Here is a 20,617-nt window from a genome sequence, read left to right as displayed (position 1 = left end):
TAAATATCAAGGACAGGCAGTGCAGTCTTGGTGTTCTGCACTCAAAGTAAGGAAAGGAAGGAAGCTGGTGGGGTCCCCTATTTGAGAACAGCCATAAAATATATACAGAATTTTCAAGAAAATAATTGCACTGCTGATTGTTTTCATAGACACATCCAGCTGATGTGCTAGGTCTAGAGCTCCTGACTGTTTCCTGTACCTTCACAAGTGCCAAAAACTTTTTTTTAACTAAAGTACAGCTGGAACTGATGTAGAACTTTTACCAGATTTTGCAGGATTTGGCTGACCATAAAATGTGTGGGGCCTTGGAGTCGCTGCTGCATTCATTCAGTCTTTTTCTAGTATTTGAGACTGCCAAGAGAGGTGACAAGTTCTTTCCTCCTCTGGCAGTTTTTTAGGGCTGTTTGCCCTGCAGCAGGTGCTTTGAGGTGTCTCATTCATTTTTATGCTGGCCATCAAACATGTCTGTTGTGGCTAAATGCTAGTATTAGTGAAAAAACAGAAGGGAATGTAGTAGAAATAAACTAATTTCTTTGAATTAAGGATGAGGAAAAAGAAAATTGTAGACATATTTGCCGGTTTGTCTACAGCAATTGCTTGGTTCATGAATGAGCAAAAAACCTCAGATCTTTATGAAAAAGTGGAACTGGTGAAATGGGTTAAAAATGCTGGTGACAGCAGGAAGGCAGAGCAACAAATGTGACAGGTTAGGAACTTTGGCAGAAGTGCCTCTATGTAGAAACAATGACTTTATAACCTGAAACCACTGTAGTTGTGTCACCCATTGCAGATGGAAAGTTTATAGTCTGACTACTGTTTCTTGAACTAGACAGCTTGCCTGAGGCTACTAACCATTTGCAGATTAAATAGATAAAATCCAGCAGATAAGACACCTTTTGATATGTTGGACACTAGAAAGAACAATCATGATCTGTGCTAAATGTAACTGAGGATGTTTTAAAAGGAGGAAGTCTCAACCTGTACAAGCTTCCCTGTCGGTTGTTATCTGGATTACATGTGCTTTGATGATCTTTCAAAGAGAGGTCAGGTCCTGTCAGATGCTTTAGCTGAGGCACAGCAGTGTGTGGAGGCAGCAGGCACGCTCTGAGGAAAGCTGGTGACGATGCAGGGATGGCGTGAGTAACTCCTGAGCTATGTTTCTAGACCTGGGGGCAGTGAGCAGGATGCAGAGACACCTTGGGTTTTCACAGAGCTAGTTTCGATCCAGCTCTGTTGCTCCTGAGTAGATTCACTGTGGATCTACTGTCTGCACCTCACTCGCCAGGGTTTCTGTGGCTTATTTCACCAGCAGAGAAGTGCTGTCTAAATGTATGGAGACTCTTGTGGGTATTGCCAGGCTCCTGACTTAATAAGCCCTTCCCAGTGGGGTTGGAGAGTAAAGATCCGAAACAGTAATTAGCTCTCCTGGTACCAGCAGAAGGCCAGTGGAGGCCAAAGCTAATAACAAGGCTGCCTGGATCTTGGTTCTTCGTGCCGAACACCACAGGTGTGGTGTCCTTGTGCCTCGCCCTCCCAGTCCTCTGCAGCCTGAGAGCTGATTTACCTCAGTCACCGTGCCCAGCCTTTGTAGGAGTCTTCTGCTTTTAGTCACACTGTCACTAATCATCCCTCTTCCTCTGTGCCCGAAGCTCAGGAGCGTTGGTGAGCATGGTGCAGCCACACATCCCATCAGGTGCTCCTGGAATAAGCCTTCTGGCTACCACCTGGCTCCTGGAGGAGATGGCAGTACTTTTGCACGGGTATCCTATTCTTGTCATCCAGCATCATCCTAGGCCACTGTATCTTCAGGAAATGTTCACTGCTGTTTGAAATGACGTTTTTCACTCCTATATTCTTGTGCCAGACTCAGAAAGAGGAGTGGAAAGGTGTTTGTCTCATGTTTTAGGACATTCTAGGGCTGTGCAAGCAGGTAATTAATGTTGGTCATATTTCTCAGTACACTTAGGAATGCTTAGATACTGCCATGGTGCTCTTTAGAGTTGGGTTTCTAATAACATTGCAAGGGCTTTTGTGGGGCACCAGTGGGCAAGATCACACCTATTGTCCATCAGAGTGCTTTGGGGAAGGGTGTGACATTCACTGCCATGCTTTAGCTGAGCTCTGTTTGGAGTTGCTTTGAGTGTTAAAAGTGTGTTTTCAGACTCAGCGGTAAATTACTAACTCAGCAGATAACCAGTAATCTCTAACGAGGAATGTGCATACTTTTGATGTCCAATTTTAAAGTTCAAACACATGGTTTTAAGCTGCTGTGAAGGTATGCATTCAGTGTTTAAGAACAAATGTTGCTTGTTCATCAGTTGATAAGCAGTATCTTGTTAAGATTTGGTAAATTGATGGCTGTCATATGCTTGGTCTAAATTAGTTTGCGAAACAACTGGTAAGCTTCTCCATTTCAAGACTTAGTATAAAAGTTTGTAAATAATGATGCTTAAGATATAGGCAAAAATACTCTGTTATGAAACCAAGGGTATGTATTTTATTGTATGCAAGGAATTCAGAGTTATATCTCTAACTTTTTGCTTAGTTAACTTGCACTAAACAAATCATATGACATATGGTACCACTCTGGAAAGGCTATGGAGGCTGAAAAACCTGTTTCCCTTTAATATGGGTTGGATTAAGATTCTGAGAGATTGCCTGCTGCTGTCCTGTGGACAGGGTTTTTTGTCTGTCTGTTTGGTTTCTCCATTCCACAACACTTGTTGGTCCTTTGACAGCTGTACCACCCGTCGACTTGTAAATGTCTGTCTTTGTTGGGACCGGTGGGGGGGAGAAACTATTATAACAAATGGAGGCACATTCTTGAACTTCAGTAAATAAATAAAAAAATCAGTTGTGACGTGACAGCCAGATATCTCATTAGCAGTTAATAGAAATTAGACTCTTAATTCAGTAGCAGTTTGTAGACCAGCTGTAAGCAGTCACTGCTATTGGGTTGACTTGTGTTTTTAACTACGCAGCCTCTGGTCACAAAGAAATAGCTGGCAGTATCTCTACCTCTTTACAGTTGTTGATAAAGTTATTGAACAAAAACCACAGAGGCAGCCAAGTTAGGGAATGGAGTAAGCAGTAGATGAGATTTATTCACAACTTCTGGCCTTTTCAGGATCTTGTGCATGTGAGTGAAAATCATGTCTGTATGACCATCTCTGTAACCTGAAGTACAAATGCAGTGTTTTAAAGCATTGAGTAGGAGATTTGACAAACAATATAGGTGTTAGGGCTTGGTGTTGAGTTTTCTGATGCATGGAAGTGGCTTTAGCTCTGATGTATCCCATCAGCAGGTGTGATGGCATGAAAGGGATTTCAAAGTGCTGAGGAAGAGCTATTTAGAGCTGCTGATGGGGGATGTTAGAGAGAAAGGTGTTTCCAGATTACCCCCCTCCCAGCATTATGGTTTAACAGTACAGCCAAACCACTTTGAATGGCTTGTTCCCTCCAGAAGGGATTTTTTTTAGGGGCTGGCAGAGCATTCCAGTGAAGCTTCACCGTGTGACTTCTCTTACATTCTTTAAGCTTCTGAGGTGTTCCTGATGGCGTTCCCTTGTGGGTGCAATGCTGGGTATGACTGAATCAAGAGAGTCGAGTCCTTCCCTGTAAGGGCAGTGATCTGTTACATTGGCTGAAGCTGCTCTGTGTCACTTGATCTTAATAGGCAGAGGCAGAGCAGATGGGCTGAACCCTGTTCATCTGCCTGTTTTGCTGCCAAGCCGGGGTGGTCCTGCGTGCCCTTTTGTGCTGGGACAGCCTCACGTGGGCTGGCTATGGGTACGTGTGTGACTGCTGCTTGTTGGACTTGGACTGTTAAAGGGTCAGAGCATTAGCCTGAGTCAGAGGAGGCAGCTTTGGCAAGTGGGGTCGGCTCGCTGAGGCGTCGGATGCTCTCCCAGTGCCCGAAAGTCCAACCTATTTGGCAATGGAAGGCCGTTAGTTCGTTTTTTCCGTCTTGTTTTATGGTACTCAGAGCTCCATGTAGTTTGCAGGGTGGTGACCTGAGAGGGGCCATGCTTCATCACCACCATAACCTTGTGGATGATTGACCTGTATGGATGTTTACCCATTTGACACGAAAATCTCTTAGGTGGTTGGTGTTCTGCTTCTAAGAGTGCAGAGTGCAAAAATTGCTCTGGTCAGATCAAAGCAGTGTCCCTGTTAAGCCCATGTGAGATACGGAAATTGATTCATCCCTGAGTGATATTTAACACCTCCCCCCCCCCCCCCCCCCAAAAAAAAAAAAAAAAAAAAAAACCCACACCAACTTGGGTCCCTTTCAGAATCCTATCATTGCTGATAGGAAGGAAAAAACCCCAAACAACCAAAAGATAAACATTTGAAGTTGTTAAATGCAGCCTCTGTTTCAGGAAATACCTGAGCTAACAAATAAATTCAGGGTTGGAGATTATTCTGTGGAAAGTACTTCAGCATTTTTCAAATGTTTGCCTCCTTTGCACAGAGGAATATTTCCAGCTCTGGGAGAATGTGATCACCAGCAGCTTTTGAGGTGAATTTTTGGGTGAGGATTGATTTGACATGCAAATATGTACTTCAGTATGATCATTTGCCTGATAGTCTGGGGCTAATTTTCATGTGACCTACTGTTGATGCTTCAAGTAAGATTAATATCTGTTGGAAGAAATGCTCTGAAATATGCTGCTGTAAATTCAGCTGCTCCAAAAAAAATAAATGAACGTGATTCTTTTAAAACATGAAATCAAATGGCAAAGCTTTTGTTTAAATGTAAGCTGAACTAAGAGGAGTTGTATGTTTGAATGTTGGGAAAATTGTATCTGTCTAAATGAATCTTAATGCTTTCTTTAAACACATCAATATAAAGGTGTGTATCAGGGTATTATAAACCTTTGAAACTAGTTGTGGTATAATCTTTTCTCCCCCTTCTATTGTATATGATTTTTTTTGATTAATAAAGAAACTGAGCAACACGTTTTTTTCTTAAATAAAGACAAAACTATCCAAAGCAAAGAGGAATGGTGCAGTTTTACTTCAGCAAATACCCGCTGTTGTCTCAGTGGTTGGAAAGGCGAACTTTATTTTTGTTTTGTTTGTTTTTGTGTTTTTGCTTTGGTTGGTTGCAAGCCAGCAACATAAAATGGTTGTAGGCCAGCCACAGAAAATAACTTACTGTATTTTCTGTTGATTATAGTACTACCGAGATATTTCTGTTGCAAGTTCTGGCAGAGTGCACCAGCGCTTGCTGGTTCCTTTTGTTTCTGGATGTGAGTTGTCATGGTAATAAGTCAGAGAGCTGCAGCTTGAAGCTCCTCGCTAGCCCAACCCTGGGTTGGTGGTTGCCATTTGCAACAAGTAAACTCTGGAGGGGGTGGTCGTCGTCTCCCCTGGCATCATGGGCTTCTAGAAAATCCCAGTTTAAAAAGTGGAGGTGGCTCTGATGCATGGGGTGATTCTGGAAATGAGCGTGTTGCTGGCTGGGTTGCAATTCAGTTGTGCTTGGGAACTGATTTTTCTCAACCAGAAGGTGAGGTTTGTGCTTCTGTGTTGGTTTTGGTTTTGTTTTGTTTGTTGGTTTTTTTTTTTTTTGCTTGGCAAGAGAAAAATCTAAGAAGCAGAGGGTAGAGTGTCATGACATTCAGCACTTGCGACAGTGCTGAAACCCCCAGGGCTTCTCGGTCCCAGTGGCACAAGGAGGTCTATTCCATGATATTGTTTTAACAGCAAGGTAATGCCATATGTCCAAGAAGTTATCTGAAATGTGAGCAGTTGGGACCGTTAGAGCTTTAGATGCAGACAGATGATCACAAATGACTGTGCAGCGGTGGCTTGCCAGGTTACCCCTTCGTCAGCTGAACAACATTGCCGCCTTAGCCTGTTGTTAAATTTACAAAGCTTGTTTGCCATGGAAAGGTTAAAATGTTCATATGAGCAGTTATCACAGATCAGTTGGCAAGACAGCTCTTTAATAAGACTGTGCCTTATTTGCTCGTGATTTGGAATACCTGCCCCATTTAACAAATCTGGTAGTCTATGAAGACAAAGTGTATGTTGGATTTTTTTAATGATCATAACCTTCTTAAAGATGCATTTGAAGAAGGAATATTGTATAGCTGTGGTCACCACCTGGCTATGATGTCAAAGTACCGTGACCTCGACTTTACAGAAATTTAAGGTTTTTCAGAAAAAAAAAGTTTTTCCTCTTGCCCATTACAAGGAAAGTTGTATGAAGATTTCATCTAGACCAAGTCTGGAGTGATGTGCTTCCTTCACAGCAATTTGTTTGGCTTAGTTATGACTAGATTGTCTGTATTACAGTCCTTGTGCTTAAACTGGTACCATGGATATTAGCCGTGGCTGCTTTGAAACCTGTAGACTAATTAAGCACTCTAAAAAACCCCATCACCAGCAAAAGTCCCTGAGAATTGTTGTGTCTTAATCTTGCTCTGACAGTTCTTGGGGAATCCTTTAAGTATAGCTAACTGCTAACGCTGTTTTTAGTAGGCAACCCTACCTGATATACTGTGGTCTCCTTTTCCTGGCCACCATATTTGCTCTTCCTGATGTTGTTCTCTAAGCTGGGGTCCTTTAAAATGCTTCTAACATTACATCTAGGTGCTAATTAGGAGTTACCTTTTGACTGTTTACTCCAGGACTCTTGTGTATTGCTTAATTTTTCTCTGTTTGGTTCTTTGTTCCTGATTTTTTTTTTTTTTAAAAAGACCCAAATTTTGTTATTTAAAAGCTGCCAATCATTATAGTCCTCTGTATTTGGATAAACTCATACAAAACTCATCTCTGCTACAATTAGTTGTTTAAAATAAATCCCACTGTATTTAGTAGCTGATATATTTGTTAACGCAAGATCAATATTCATTTAGTAGAATACTGAGTCTTATTCCATATCGCTAATAGAAAATGTGGGACAAATAACAGACTGTCTCAAAACAATTTGAGACTCTCCGTAGCATTACCAAAAAAAAAAAAAGAAAGAAAAAAGAAAAGCCCCTAGGAACTGACATAACTCTGCAAGAAAAGATGTGAATGTTTATGCGATGAATGTGAAAATGGATAGAACAGATTTAATACAAGCTTCCAACTGTTGGCTATAAATATTGGAAAGGCGCGAAAAGGCAATTATATATATTCTTAATGGTGAAAAACTTAATTGTGTTTGATAATTATGGTCTGTGCAGTCAGTAGGAGAGGTCTTTTGTAGTGAAACCATTTTGTTTGCATTTGGACATGCAACCAACATTTGGGTTTTTGACTACAGAACTTAGGCTTTTGTGTTAAGCATTTAATTGTCTGACTTCTGAGAGTCTGGAAAGCAGAAAAGAAATGCATGGTGCTACCCTGTAATTTCCTATGCTCATTAGTTTGTTCACTGACTTCTACGAGATGGCAGGCTTTAATTTCCCGTCTACCCGTTCCACGTTTATCCCCATCTTATGGGATGATTATAATCATGAATGTCGTAAAGCTTTTAGCAGAATAAAGTAAAGAAATTATGACCAGCAGGATATGTTGAATCAATTGTACTAATCTTGAGCCGGTGTTAAAAGTCTGTTAGCGTGGGTGGGTCATTGAACCTTCCAACTCATTTTTATACATTTGAGCAGGTTCTGCTGGCAAGATGGAAAACCAAAACCTGTTTATGTTGTTATATGTAAATCTGTGAGGTATTACATGGAAGTAGAGGTTTTTAACCCACTTCCCATTGGAAAAAAAAAATCTAAAGTGCAAAAATAGACATGTAATGAACTTCTCTTTTGAGGGAAGCTCATTTAAAAGGAAAATAATTCACAAAACAAACAACATGTATTTAAAAGACAGGAAGGCTGATTTAAATATCCGCTTGAAACATCTTGTTTCTCTGTGATACTATGGTATTTCTCTAGCCTCTGACTTTGAGGCAGTAATGCAGCTGAAGGCTTTGGATAAACATATTTTTGTTCTCTACTGGGACAACTCCCAGTTAAGACAAACCAGGAAAATGGGATTTCTCCTTTTTCTTTATGAGGTTTTGGAGTTGTTCCTGATTAGCTTCATGTGCAGGTACTTGAGTTCTGGATTAAAATTGCCTGTTCCTCCTGTTTCTAATTCAGTTTAAAAATTCTACCTGTAACCCAGAGCAAATGTCCCCACCTTCCTCACAGTGGAGCTAAAAATAACGATTTTTTGTGTGTCAGCAAGTCTTGCCAAGATCAATAAACTTGCCATATTCCTTTCCTACTGTTGAGGTGAAGACTTGTGTGTTGGCTTGATGGTCTGTAAACTGCCCTTTTGGTAAAGGCCGATTCCCAAGGTTGGTCATGCCTGGTTGCTGTGGAGTAATGTTTTGTCATGAATTTCCTGAAATATAATGCATGTTTGTCGAGACAAATTCATACAGGTTTAACACTGTAAAATTTTTCAGAACTTTAGTGGCTACTAACACATTTGGCTGAAGTACAGATAGCTAATTGGCATCTGATGGCTCTAGCAGACCTTGAAATTCAGGAGTTGCCTTTAAATCCCAGTCACCTGTTTGGAGTATGAGTGAGAAGGTATTTGGTTTTAGAAACTCCTCAGTTGCAAATTGTCTCATCATTGTCTTGGGGGGCTGCAGTTTTGAGGGAAGCCAAGCTATTGCCTGGAATAGGCAGTTTATGAAAAGGTTCACTAGGCTGGTGGGTGGCAAACTGAGGACAGCAAAGATACTCTAGTACGGTCAATTGTCGTCTTACCCATGTACCTGTCTTTGCTCCCTCCCTGTCTCCAACACTCTTGTTCTTGCTTCCCATCCCTCCAGTTTTCACATTTTTCCTTTGCCAAACAAAAGGAAAAACTTGTAATGGCAATGTGGTGTGATGGATGACACTTATCAGAGCAACTCTGCTGAGCTGAGGCCCCTTGAATCTGTGTCATGAATGTTGAGTTTCCAGGCTTGCAGCTTGTCTGGGAGCTGATGGTGCTGCTCCTGGGGAAAGGGAGGGCTGTGCTGGGCTGGATCAGGTAGCTGGATGGGTCTGTCTTACTCTTGGCAGGAAAACAGGAGTCCCACAGGATAGATATGCAAATAGGTCTGAAACTGTGCTAAATGTGGTTGATGAACACCATAGGAACTTCTTCAACGCTGCTGTGAGATCATTTAAAAGGGTAGTGTCACCTGATTCTGCAGGTTTTCTGTTTGAAGAATTGGACTTCAGTATTAAAAATATCGTTTGGCTGAAGGAAATGCTAATTGATTGTTATGCAAAACTGATAGACCAAGCTTTGCACCCTAGACTGTGCTTAGAAACTGAATGTATTAAGAATTGGCAGTTTCATTTGATGTTCAGAAATGAACTTTTATTAATTTTTGAGAGTTTACAATTTTTTATATGTTTTAACATAGGCTGATATAAAGGAAATAGTTGTTTCAGGTAAATTTACAAAAGTAAATTACATAATCTGTATTCATCCTTAAAATATAACCCATGGGATTCATTCACAAAAGTACCAATTTGGGCTATTTGACATAAGTAATTTCACTCAAGTATTTCATTTGCATCTGTGTAGCAGCCAATTCAGCACCAAGTCAATTTTTTTTCCTATAACTTCGGCTTTAGTTTTTTTAACCCACAGATCTCTATATACACTAGTAAGAATGGCTTGCAGAAAAATGCTTTGGTAGCTCTACAGGGAAGTTAAAAAGAAGAATTTATCTTGAATTGTAGTGTAATAGGTTGGATTCTGGCAGGCTTCCTGTGTGGCAGCCCCTTCTACCTGAATATGAAGGTCCTGATGTAAGAAATAAATGTAAAAAATTTGTAGTAGGTGACAAATACTTCATTTTAATCTCTTCAACAAATTAGTCTTGGTATAGCTCACTGATAAGTGCATACATACCTGGGCATGCTCCTGCACAGCAGCTGTGAGTGTGTTTAGGTTTTTTCCCACTGCTAGGAAGCTGGAGGTGAAGATGAATACTTCATCTTCATGTGTGCGTGGCAGGTGTTTTGGTATCAGCAATACTGGAGTTTTTTGTCATGGTGTAAGCACGTTTTTGTGGTTTTGCTCCTGTCTCTTGGCATCTTAATATTTCTAAGATGTGGGCTTACCCTTAGGGTAAGGTCTTGTCTTCGAAGATAGGTTTGGCTGGGATAACTGACATAGCTTCCTCCCCGCTTGCCCAGCCCTTCCTTCAGAGGTAGCTGTCTCTGAAGGCAGTAACTTTTATTGTCTCCTGAGCTGCTGCTGGTGAGAGCCTGGCATGTTAGTGTGAACCAGATGTGAACAAAACTACTCAGGAGCAGACACGTCTGTTCTGTGGACATGGAAATTTCTGTTTAAGCCATACGGGATTGATGTTGCTGTAGTCCAGTCTGTTTCTTTTGGCGATGCTGGCACTGCTTTGGCCTCAGTGAGCCAGTACAGGCAGCCAGGTGTTAAATCAATGCTAGTGGAAAAAAAGAAGATATAAATGCTTGGTATAGCTACCTGAGTGGCTGAGAGTCAAATGGTTTTAGGTGCTGGATGCAAGAAGAAAAGGGAAAAAGACAGGATCCTGCAGCAGCTACAAGTAAAGAGAGGCAGGACTTCAGCAACCTGGGTTTGGATTGTGGCTTCGTTGCTCACTAGGAAGAAAAACTTGGCATTGCTGCTTCTGTTAGTATATCACGATTTGGGGGAAAGGGCATTAAAATACTTGAAGAGAAAAGGGAGGTTCCACTTTGAGCTAAAATAACTGTTTAGTCAGCCCTATAGAAATGACAAACACCTCCCTTCCTGCCAACGGTTTCATGATCTGTTTAAACCCATCAAAAACTTTTGAGGTCCTACCTTCTCCCTGCTGAATGAGCTGTTGCCTCTGTGACCCCAACACTGGACCTCGTGGGTTTCATACTGCCAACAGAGAGGCTTGAAGTTTGGTCCTGGCAAGCGGGTGCTCACCCTGGGGCCAGGGAGGAGGTAGGGGTGCAGCAGGGAGGGACCAGATGTGATCTCCCGTTTTCCCAACAGTGAAACCTGGGTTTGGGGTGGGGTCTGGAGCTGCCAGGTGTGGTGGAAAGCAGGTTTCCCCCGCCCACCCCCCACCCTGCCCAGGCCTGGTGCTACTGGTGGTTGGCTGAACGTGAGCTAAAGATGAGTTATTTTAACAAAGATCAGCCTTTCAAAACATGTAGGCTCAGCAGGCAGATCTTTTTGAGCCTAAGGTGAATATTCGGTGCTTTGAAAAGGTCCTTTTTTTTTTTTTTACATCCTCCAAGACAGTGAATTGAGGAATTAGCTTGTATTTTATTTTTACCCTTTGATTTTAAATAAACCAAACTATTATAAGATGAAAGCTTCTTTCTGCTTGCTTGCCATTTAACAGAAATGAGTGAATTTCTTACTGAAAGCAATGAATTTCTCAGCGCAGTATTTTGCTTTTTTACCATGGCAAGGATGAGCAGTTGGGCCTGTAGTTTCACACGTTAATGCAAACCAGGACTGAAACCACTGTAAGTCTGCAATTTTTAGATATGTTTAACTTTTTCAGTCCAAAGTAGCAAATTTTCATGTGTCTGTCACTTTACTAAAGTAAAAATTTCTTCATTAAGCTAGTATGAATTTGGGGCCAACATTCTGGTTTGCGTTTGTCTGGTTTGTGTAACTGGCATTGCCAAATACGTTTGAAGCACAAATGAAATGGATAGAAATGTCTGAGCATAAGCGTATGCAGATTTTTATTAGAATGGAGAGTGGAGGTGAGGTTGCAGACCGATGTGTTCCTACAGATCTAATTGAAGTTGAGCTGTGTTAAAACTTGAGTCTGTTTTGTTTCAAAGTACAGGCAGAACTTAAAACTGAGCCAGCTGACACCACGGAAACAAACAAATTAAGAAATAACACTGAATTAAACAAATTTTGAGCTGCTCCACACATAGCAACCCAAGCATATGACTTTGGCTGCAGTACAAATTTAAGCATACATTTCAGTTTTCTAGCCTTCATTTAAATAAAAACATCATTTAAAAACTGCTAATTTGTGCTTTGCATTTAACTTTTGGTTTTGGAGTTTCCATTAAGATGTTTCTTAAAGCTGTTGCCACAACCTTTGTGGAGAACTTGATTCCTGTAGGGAGATCAGCTGAGCCTTTTCATTGCTTGTGTTATTTTTTTTTCAATTCTGCTGGCTGGATAAAACTAGAAAGTGAAAGTCGGTGGTTCCTCTGTGCTTTTGTATAAATAGTCCTTCCTGTAGCAGGTATTTAACCAGTTGTAGTGATGATGATTAACTTTGCTCCTCTTGACTTTTATAAACTGTTATAAAGTTGTATTTTAAAAAATAAAGGGAGAAACTGTGTAAAGAATGACTTTCTCTGAAGTTTCGATGGCTCAGTCTGCCACCTTGTGGTAACTTGAGTTACAGGTGTTGTAAAAGCAACGAAAAAAAGCATCAGACTGCTCCTGTCACCTGCGTTTTATGTATTCTGTGGATTAGTTGGAGGCAGCTTTCATGGACACTGTGAACTAGCAGAAGTGTTTGTGTAAGTCACATTGGGGTTGAATTTAGCTGCTGCTTTAAGGTTTTGCTCAACTAGCCAGCATAAATTACATAGGCAGGCTGTGCCCTCCTCGAAAGACAAAGTTCTTTTCCTGAGAATTTTAAAATTCTAGCTTTTTGGCAAGTATCTAGAATATCAAAATTAAAAACTTTCATAGCTTACATGCCTAAGTTTATGTGCATGTGTTATTTTTGTGAAATGGCTTTTATTAAACCAGCATTTCAAGTATTCGGAATCTGTTTAGGATTTTACAACACTTGGCACAAATATTTCTGAAGGAGTCTTGCATTCCTTTAATTCACTTCTAATTAAGACGTTGAAACAGCTGTTTATGTTTGACAATGAGTATGTTTGCTAAGTAAGAAAAGCATAGTTTTTCCTGAGATAAATGGAAAATGGAGGTAACCTAATGACAATAACTTGAAATTCTGATTTTATTTCTTTCAAATTGCTTTCCTACTCTTTAATGCTGCAGACTGACTGGAAGTGTGCAGTGTCTACTGACACTATATATAAATATATTCAGCTCTTTTGACTCTACTGTAGTTTTCTGTACCTTGCACTGTTATGGAGAATTTAATTGAAAGGAATGATGCTGGTTGTTACTTAAATTTCAATGCCAAACTTTTGATGCTAGAGGGAGCAGTTTCCTACTAGACGCCCTCAGGAAAGGTACCACTTAACGGGCTGCAGCACTTCCTCGGAAATAGTTGTTGGATTTAATGCCAGTGCACATCAGCTGCAATGTTATAACGACTGTTTGCTTTGATAGGACCCCACTGCCACTGGTCTGTTTTCTTGCTGTTTTTTTTTTTGAAAATCAAAAAGCCCCCGCCTTAGTTCTATCTGTGATGAGATGTATTCAACTGTAGCTTCCCTGTGTTGCTGCAGCAAGCAACCATGATGGAAGCACAAGTAAAGATTTATTTAGGGTTTTTTTTCCTTACCCCTCCCCTTTTTTAGATCTCTTCAGATCTCTTTATTTAGATGTTTTTAGGTGTCTTTTTTGCCTTTTTCAGGCAAGGACCTTCACCATCTGCAGTTCCTGGTGTGGCGACCTGTGTGATGTTGTATTTGCAGATATTTGACAAGCATGCTTATATTTCGAAGAGGGATTATTTTTTAAAAAACATTCACTAAACTTATCTTATCTGTTGCTTATGAAACTGGTCAGAATGACTCCCTTCAGTGATTTAATGCATCCCCCCTGCTTTGAGTCACTTCAACAGCATTCCTCTAGGAACATAACTTGTGTTCTTCACTCCTTTGTACGTCTTCAGGGTTGGTCACTATCACCCAGCAGTTTTGGAACCAAAAGTCCATGGATCCCTTTTACCACACACTTCCACTTTTAGGTCTGTGGATCCTTGTAAGCCAAGCATCCTTAATGGTTCTATGATCATCTGTGAATCCTTTACTGCACATAAAATCTGTGCCACTCAAAGAAACCTTGGTGCAAACCCATGGCAGAAGGTTACTCGCCTTCTGTTCTGTCTCTGCTTGTTGTTAGACAGGCTTGCTGGAGATGAATTACAGTAGCACCTTCTGGCCAGCCTCTCTTCGACGTAATCCGCTGCCATGGGCATCTGATGATCCTCAGTGGTGCACTCCCAGCTTCCCGCAGCAGCCGGTGGCTTGTGCTGCAGAGTTCGGCAGGCCGGGATGAGTGGCAGCAGTGCCACAGGGACTGTCGGGCTTGTGGCTTACCCCGCCGCCGGTACAGGGCTCCCAGGAGCCTCTGCTCACCCCCAGCCTCTCTGGCAAGTGAGGAGGTCACTGACTGCAGCAGACATGTCCTTTCACAGGCTTTTTTTCTTTTTTTTTTTTTTTTAAATAAATAAAAAGGGTAAAAAGGCAAGCGACTACTGTATATTCTCTTCAAAGCTTTTTATGTGCGTGCTCCCTCCATCCCAAACCATGCATAATTACTTTTGTCGTTGATGTATCCTCTGCTCCTCACAGGAGGACCAAAGCCTCTAGAGGGCAAGGGAACAGAAAGACCAGAGTACAAGTGAAATCACAGCATTTTGGCTTGTGCATTTCTTCCACTTTTTCAAACTGAATGTTTGCTTTTTTCAGTGCGGGAAAAAGATGGTTTTTTTGATACTGAATGAAAGGCATCTATTTAGTCTGAACCATTGAGTATAACTCCTTGTATCTTTTCTGGTCTGTACTGTGGTTTAAACAAGTACAATAACATTTCTACACTTAATGTATTTAACTAGATTTTTAAAAATTTTCTTACTTAAATTCAAGTTCTTTATACGACTTCAGTCCCAACATCTTTGCCCAAGTACCACATTAACATTCTTTCATTGTGGCTGAAAACTGAAGTATTTCTGTACTTCATGGGCAATTTTGAATACACAAATATTTCCTGGTGACCAAATCTTTCATAAATTTATAGCTTTGATATATTATCTGAAATCATCTTCTTAGAGCAAGTTATGAGTGGTATTGGTGTTAGTTTATTCTCAACTTTGTCAGCCTCAGCTGGTGGCTGTGAGCCACTGCCCTGATTTTCAATGAATTATGGATAATACATTGCCTCTTAACTAGCACATTAAAAAAAAAAAAGGACAATGTAACAGCATCAAATCCATGAGCCAAAGTTAAATAACCCTAGAATTTGTGGGCTGCACTGAAGTTTTTTCTTAAGTGCTGTAGTGATTTTAAGTATAACATTAGCAAAGCCTCTAGACTGACATTAGTGTTTCCATAGTTGCATCTTAGGAAGCTTTAGTCTTGGATGTTGTTTTCATATCTTTATTAATGTTGTTTTGTGAGCTGGATATTGGAGGTCCACAATGGTTAAATGAAACACTTTGCCATGTAACTAGGATTGTATTTATGATTTTTTTATTATCTCATGCCAACTTTTTTTTTTCTCGTTTAAGCTTGTGGTTTACCTTACATTTGAAGAGGATACAATTTTACAAATATTTATGTACAATGGAGTATTTTGTTAAGCTGGTTTGTACCTTTTTCACTGAACATGAAAAGACCAAGCTTTACAAAATAAATGAAGGCTTTTGGGTACGTTAGCATTAAGAAGATGCACGTTGGTAGTTGCAAAGCAGCTCACTGTAATTCTGGACCAGGCTTGTTTCCTGGGCATAGGTACTGACAGCAAAAGCAGAAAGGTTTCTGTGTTTGTATTTTCCAATGTGAACATGCCATCATTCTTCCCCATGTCAGGTTCTGATGTATAATCAAAGGTATTCCTGCAATTTGCCTTTAATCTCTTGTGAATGCATTATTTCAAATATTCCTGCTGTGCACCTATTAGGAGATGCTTTGCAAAAACAGTATTTTAGCAGCTTGTACCAAATTGAGAATTCTAATAATGTTTTCCTTATGTTTGTAGGATTTGGAGATTGTGTATTCCTATTTACACGGAATGGAAGCCTTGTCTAATCTGAGAGAGCATCAACTAAGGTATGATACTTTATCATTAAGAATACATATATGTTAATGCACTAACAAAGCAAAGGAACAGCAGGTTTGGTAACTATACGCTACTCTTGTGTACCCTACCTCAAACTGAAAAGCTGGCTGTCACTGCATCCATTTCTTTCCTTCTTTATTGTCCTAAATGCTTTCTCCTTGTATGTGTGCCTATCTGTATCCCTATTTGTTCCTTCTGATTTCTGTTATGGGTGTGTTTGCTTTCTTCTCAAACTTTTGAACTAGAAGTAAATGCTGTACATACAGAGTACAAGTTCCAGTCCTGAATGAAAGTCATTATATAGTCCAAATAATTTATGTAACATAATAATAATTTACGTAACATAATAAGCAGAGCCTTTTATTCAGCTTCTGTTTCAGTTTATGCTTGCTTTTGTGTGGAAGTTTTAGACAAATTATGTACTACACATGCAAAGGATACTTAGTAAAAAACTACTAATGTCATCCACATATTTTTTTATTAAAATGCTTCATGAAGAAAATAAATTCAAGTAAAAACTTCCAGATGAACTTCCTATCTTTTGTAAAGACTTGTGTGTGTTTGATCTTCAGGTAATTGTTTCAGTTGTCTTCACATAAGCATCTTGCAGCAGAGGTTTCTAACGGTATTTGGACATTGATGTGAGGCTGGCAGATACAGAAGAAGGCCAGCACATCTCCCGTGTGCTATATGGGGAGAGAGGGTGAATTACTGGTATTTTCAGTCCTGGGGTTTGCCGACACTTGCCACATCTGAAGATGCTGAAGCAACTTTGACTTGATTAATGCTGATTTAAGTTCTAACTTCTGGCCTCTTTTGCTTTGTCACTCTGTCAGAGTCCATATTCCCAAACCAATATTCTGTAATTTGGAGAAAATAAAAGGTGGGGTTTTGTTTCTCCCAGAGTGCTCAAGACACATTTTGCAATGTGAATGTTAACTTCAAAGGAGTCTTTGTAATTACTTCTGCTTTGGAAGGAGGCCACGATCCCATTCAGTTAAAGTATTTTGTGTTATGCTGTTATATGCAAGACTTTTAGCACATCAACTTTTGCGTAGCTGGAGTTGAACTGATGTTAACTTGTTTACAAAGATCAAAGTGTGCACATATGGTAGCGTGGTATGTTGATGTGTGCTGCTTGGCTTCCTGTGCAGAATGAGGCTCCTGTTGAGGAATGTGTGGAACTTGCTCTCCCAGCAGAGCGAATTCCTAGAAGAGAGCTTCTGTTTACAGTGCCATACATGGAAAAGGCTGGGCTCCTGGCAAATGTGGGACAGAAAGCTTTTATAGTATCCTTTAGGATACAACATTTCTTGTGGCAGTGGGATGCCACAAAAACCTCTGAGATGCATTAAAAACTAGTGTATTAAATATAGCCTCTAGTAGTGAATAGCTTACATTATGGCTTGCTGATGATCTCATCTTGAATTTATTATTTGCTTAGGAAGCAGACAAAGATCACGTTTGAGCAAAAATTAGACACCAGTATTGATAAGAACTAATCAAATTTTTCAAATATTTGAGGAAGCAGTCTGGTTTGTACTACTTGGTCACTGTAATTTCTAACTGTTCCAGTTTAACACAAGAATTGAAACACTTGACTACCTTCTGTAAGAGGCATTTTCTTCCCTATTACTGTCCTAGTAACAGGACCAAAACACTGTAAAACAGAGAGTGCCAGTGGTAAGGTTGCATGACTTTATCAAGAATGTACTTCCTTTCCTCCCAATTCAGAGGGGAACAAAACTTGCTTGTTAAAGTGATTCTGTTTCCTATAACTCCTACTCTTAGATGGCCTGTTGCCCAGCATCATTTCAGACCAGTAGGGCACAGACTATCCTTGAGCAGTATTTTAATTTTTAAATCTGACTGTTAGCAATGACTTTTCTTCTGGTATCTTCTCAGCAGTAACCTCATGTCCGCTCTCCCCTTCCCTCTCAAAACAGAGGATCAGAGAGAGAAAATGAGGACCCAGGAGGTAGAAGCAGACTGTAGCTTTTTTGGTGTCTACAAGGTTTTTGGCAAGGCATGATTTTATGGTGGGGAGTAGTGTCTGAAAAAGAGAAGGTTCTGTGGTTCGAAAAATTTTTTGCTGTGCCAGGAAGCAAGATTTTTCATTAACTGAAATTGATATATGATACATAATAATTATATACAATACAGACATTGACTATAAGAAAAGCTCTCAGAGATGGTTCAAAGAGTAGATCTAAAATACTGGGGTGGGGGAAAGGCCATGGTAGTAAAACTTGAATAATTTTTTTTTTTTCTTTGAGCAAATAGAATTAAGGCCTCAGTTTTCTATTAACAGTTTATAAATAATCAGTTTACCACTATAAGACTGCCACATCTGGTTAGAAAAAGCATTATTTCTTAGTGGGCTGAATTAATAAGTAAAATCCTGAAAGATGAGGGCTAAGGTAACTTTTGTAGCAGCCTCTTGGTTATTGAAATGAGTGATTTGGAAATGATGGGAAATGGCAATAGGAAGCCTTTTAAATGTCACATCAAACCCAGATCAATGCTTCCAGGCTTCAGATCAACTTTTTTGAGACTTTTTGCCTGAGCAGGAATTCTTGAGCATTTTTGTCTGCTTAGGATATCATTGTGGGCAGCCAGTCATTGGTGCACTGACGTTCTGATGACTGATCCTGTGAGGAATGATAACTTCTTTCCCAAAATTAAAGATAGTTCCTCATTTGAATGTTCACATGAGCCTCTTAGGCAAATCTCTGTCTGACTGTCTGTCAAATAGCCTTGGTGTTTGCAGTCTGCTTCAGAGCCATAGAAAGTCCAAGGGAGGCGGTGAGGGTTGTTTCCTTCCCACCCCACCAGTAATTTACAGGGTCCATTTCCTTAAGACAATAGAGAGAAATGTCATGTTGATCTTTTACACCAAGTTAACATTATATTTCCTAATATGTGGTAAGTTCTGTTATAGTTGCTCTCTATTATGCCACATTTGTCAGGCAGACAGTGAATGCGAAAGTGCTTTAATCCTCCCCTCTAGACAGAGGATTTTCTTGCAGGAAATTCTCTCCACTTTGAGCCTTCTGGGATTTCAGCATTAAAATCTCATGGTAATTTTTAACTTGCTGAATTTTAGCAAAACATGAAGCATCGATTTACCATGCAACATAATTTCTTGTTTTATTTATTGGGCCTGGCTTGAAAAAGGGAGCAGTTTTTATGTCGTATCTCTTATTAGTGTTACATATCATAAATTTCCATCCATTTCCTTATAAAGCAACTTACTTTATCAGATCACTTTATAAAATGAGATCAGTATCATTTTACTCATTTTATAGAGGTTTTTTTGATGGGGGCAATTACATCTAGTGTCCTAAATCAAATCTGATCTTGGATGAACTAATAACTTTAATGCTTAGATTTAACAGTTTGTTCTCTTAAATTAAAAATCAGTTTAGCTTTAAATTGATAGATTCTGTAAGTGCTGGAGGCAAACATGGAAATGCTGACTAACTTTAGAAAGCGAAGTCTTTGTGACACTGATAAGAATCATAATTAAAAATGACTTCTTTCCTTCTCTTTCAGACTGATGTGTGAAACCGTTAGATATGAAAGGCATGAAGCAAATGAAGTTCTGTACTAGTAAGTATTTCTGCTTCCTTTCGTGTGATGGTCAAAGAATTCATGTTAAGAACAGTGTTTAATGCCAACTCCCTTGCCCAGCACACAGCCTGTAAACATAAATGAGCCACTTCATTTTCATTGTCAAACAATGCAGAAATTTGCTAATGCCAGGGAGGGAGCCAACAGTGACTCTTGCTTGGTGATGTGTGTTGTATTAATTTTTGTAACCAGTGAGATTATATGGAATTAGGGGATGTGGGATGTAAGTTGTCATTTAGTCTCACTTCAATTTTGTCAAAGTAGTAGCGACCAGCTTTTTGTGCCAGAGGTGCCAAATCGATATCTCTAACACGGCTTATAATTAGCAGGGATGTGATCTAATGTCAGCTCAGATTTACAGTAGAGATCGGAGGATTGCAATTGCTTCGTTTATGCAAGCAACTTATTGAAACAAAAGGTTTATCAGATTTTCACTTACTGCCCCTAAACCAGACTCTAAATGCAGATTTTTCTGGGTTGTCTGATATTATTTGAACATTTAAGCAAACAAAGAATGGAGCTGTATGCCTTCTTTTATACATGTGTAATTTTTTCCTGTATTGACCATGAGGAGGAAGATGTGATTGAACAAGCTTTAATGCTAAGCCTTGACCATTCAGCAAAGTTAAAGTAATGGCTAATGAAACCCAGTAATCGGTTATGTATGGGAAATGCACAAGGTCAAAATCTGTAGGTGGATAGATAATTTTAATTAGACCAATATAATCTTTATTCATTTTACAGACTAATTTGTTAGTGACCATTGTGCTGGTGATTTGTTCTTTTCTAGGCAGTTGGTTTGTGTCCATTTTGTGGACTAGAGTTTTTGTTTAGATCCAATATGTTGGCTCATTCCAACTGTTGGTTGAAATTTGAATTATATGCTGAATGAATCAAGGCTGCTAGTTATTCATATAGTCAAGGCAGGCAAGAGTTACCAGGAAATACATGCCTGAGAAAATAAAATGCACAAACAAAAAACTGTGAAATCTGGGTTAACTTGAAGTGCTTTTTGCCATTCTTTTGCACTGAT

General features: G+C 39.8%; 1 protein-coding gene across 7 annotated transcripts in view; it reads left to right on the top strand.

Annotated features, from left to right (window-relative positions):
- RAPGEF2 (Rap guanine nucleotide exchange factor 2) overlaps positions 1 to 20,617 on the top strand; it is a 188,664-nt gene that overhangs the window by 43,706 nt on the left and 124,341 nt on the right. For 6 of the 7 annotated variants that reach the window (XM_074822922.1, XM_074822924.1, XM_074822916.1 and 3 more), the window contains exons 2-3: positions 15,871 to 15,941; positions 19,507 to 19,563. In XM_074822922.1, coding sequence (XP_074679023.1) covers positions 15,871 to 15,941; positions 19,507 to 19,563 — 128 coding nt within the window. Of the gene's footprint in view, positions 1 to 3,957; positions 3,978 to 4,474; positions 4,523 to 15,870; positions 15,942 to 19,506; positions 19,564 to 20,617 lie in introns of those variants that run through there. The other variant, XM_074822917.1, reaches the window with a different exon arrangement.

The sequence above is a fragment of the Strix aluco genome, chromosome 4, assembly GCF_031877795.1.
Source record: "Strix aluco isolate bStrAlu1 chromosome 4, bStrAlu1.hap1, whole genome shotgun sequence".
Lineage (NCBI taxonomy): Eukaryota > Metazoa > Chordata > Aves > Strigiformes > Strigidae > Strix > Strix aluco.
Note: the sequence above shows the minus strand (reverse complement) of the source record. Positions and strands in the feature narration are given on the sequence as shown.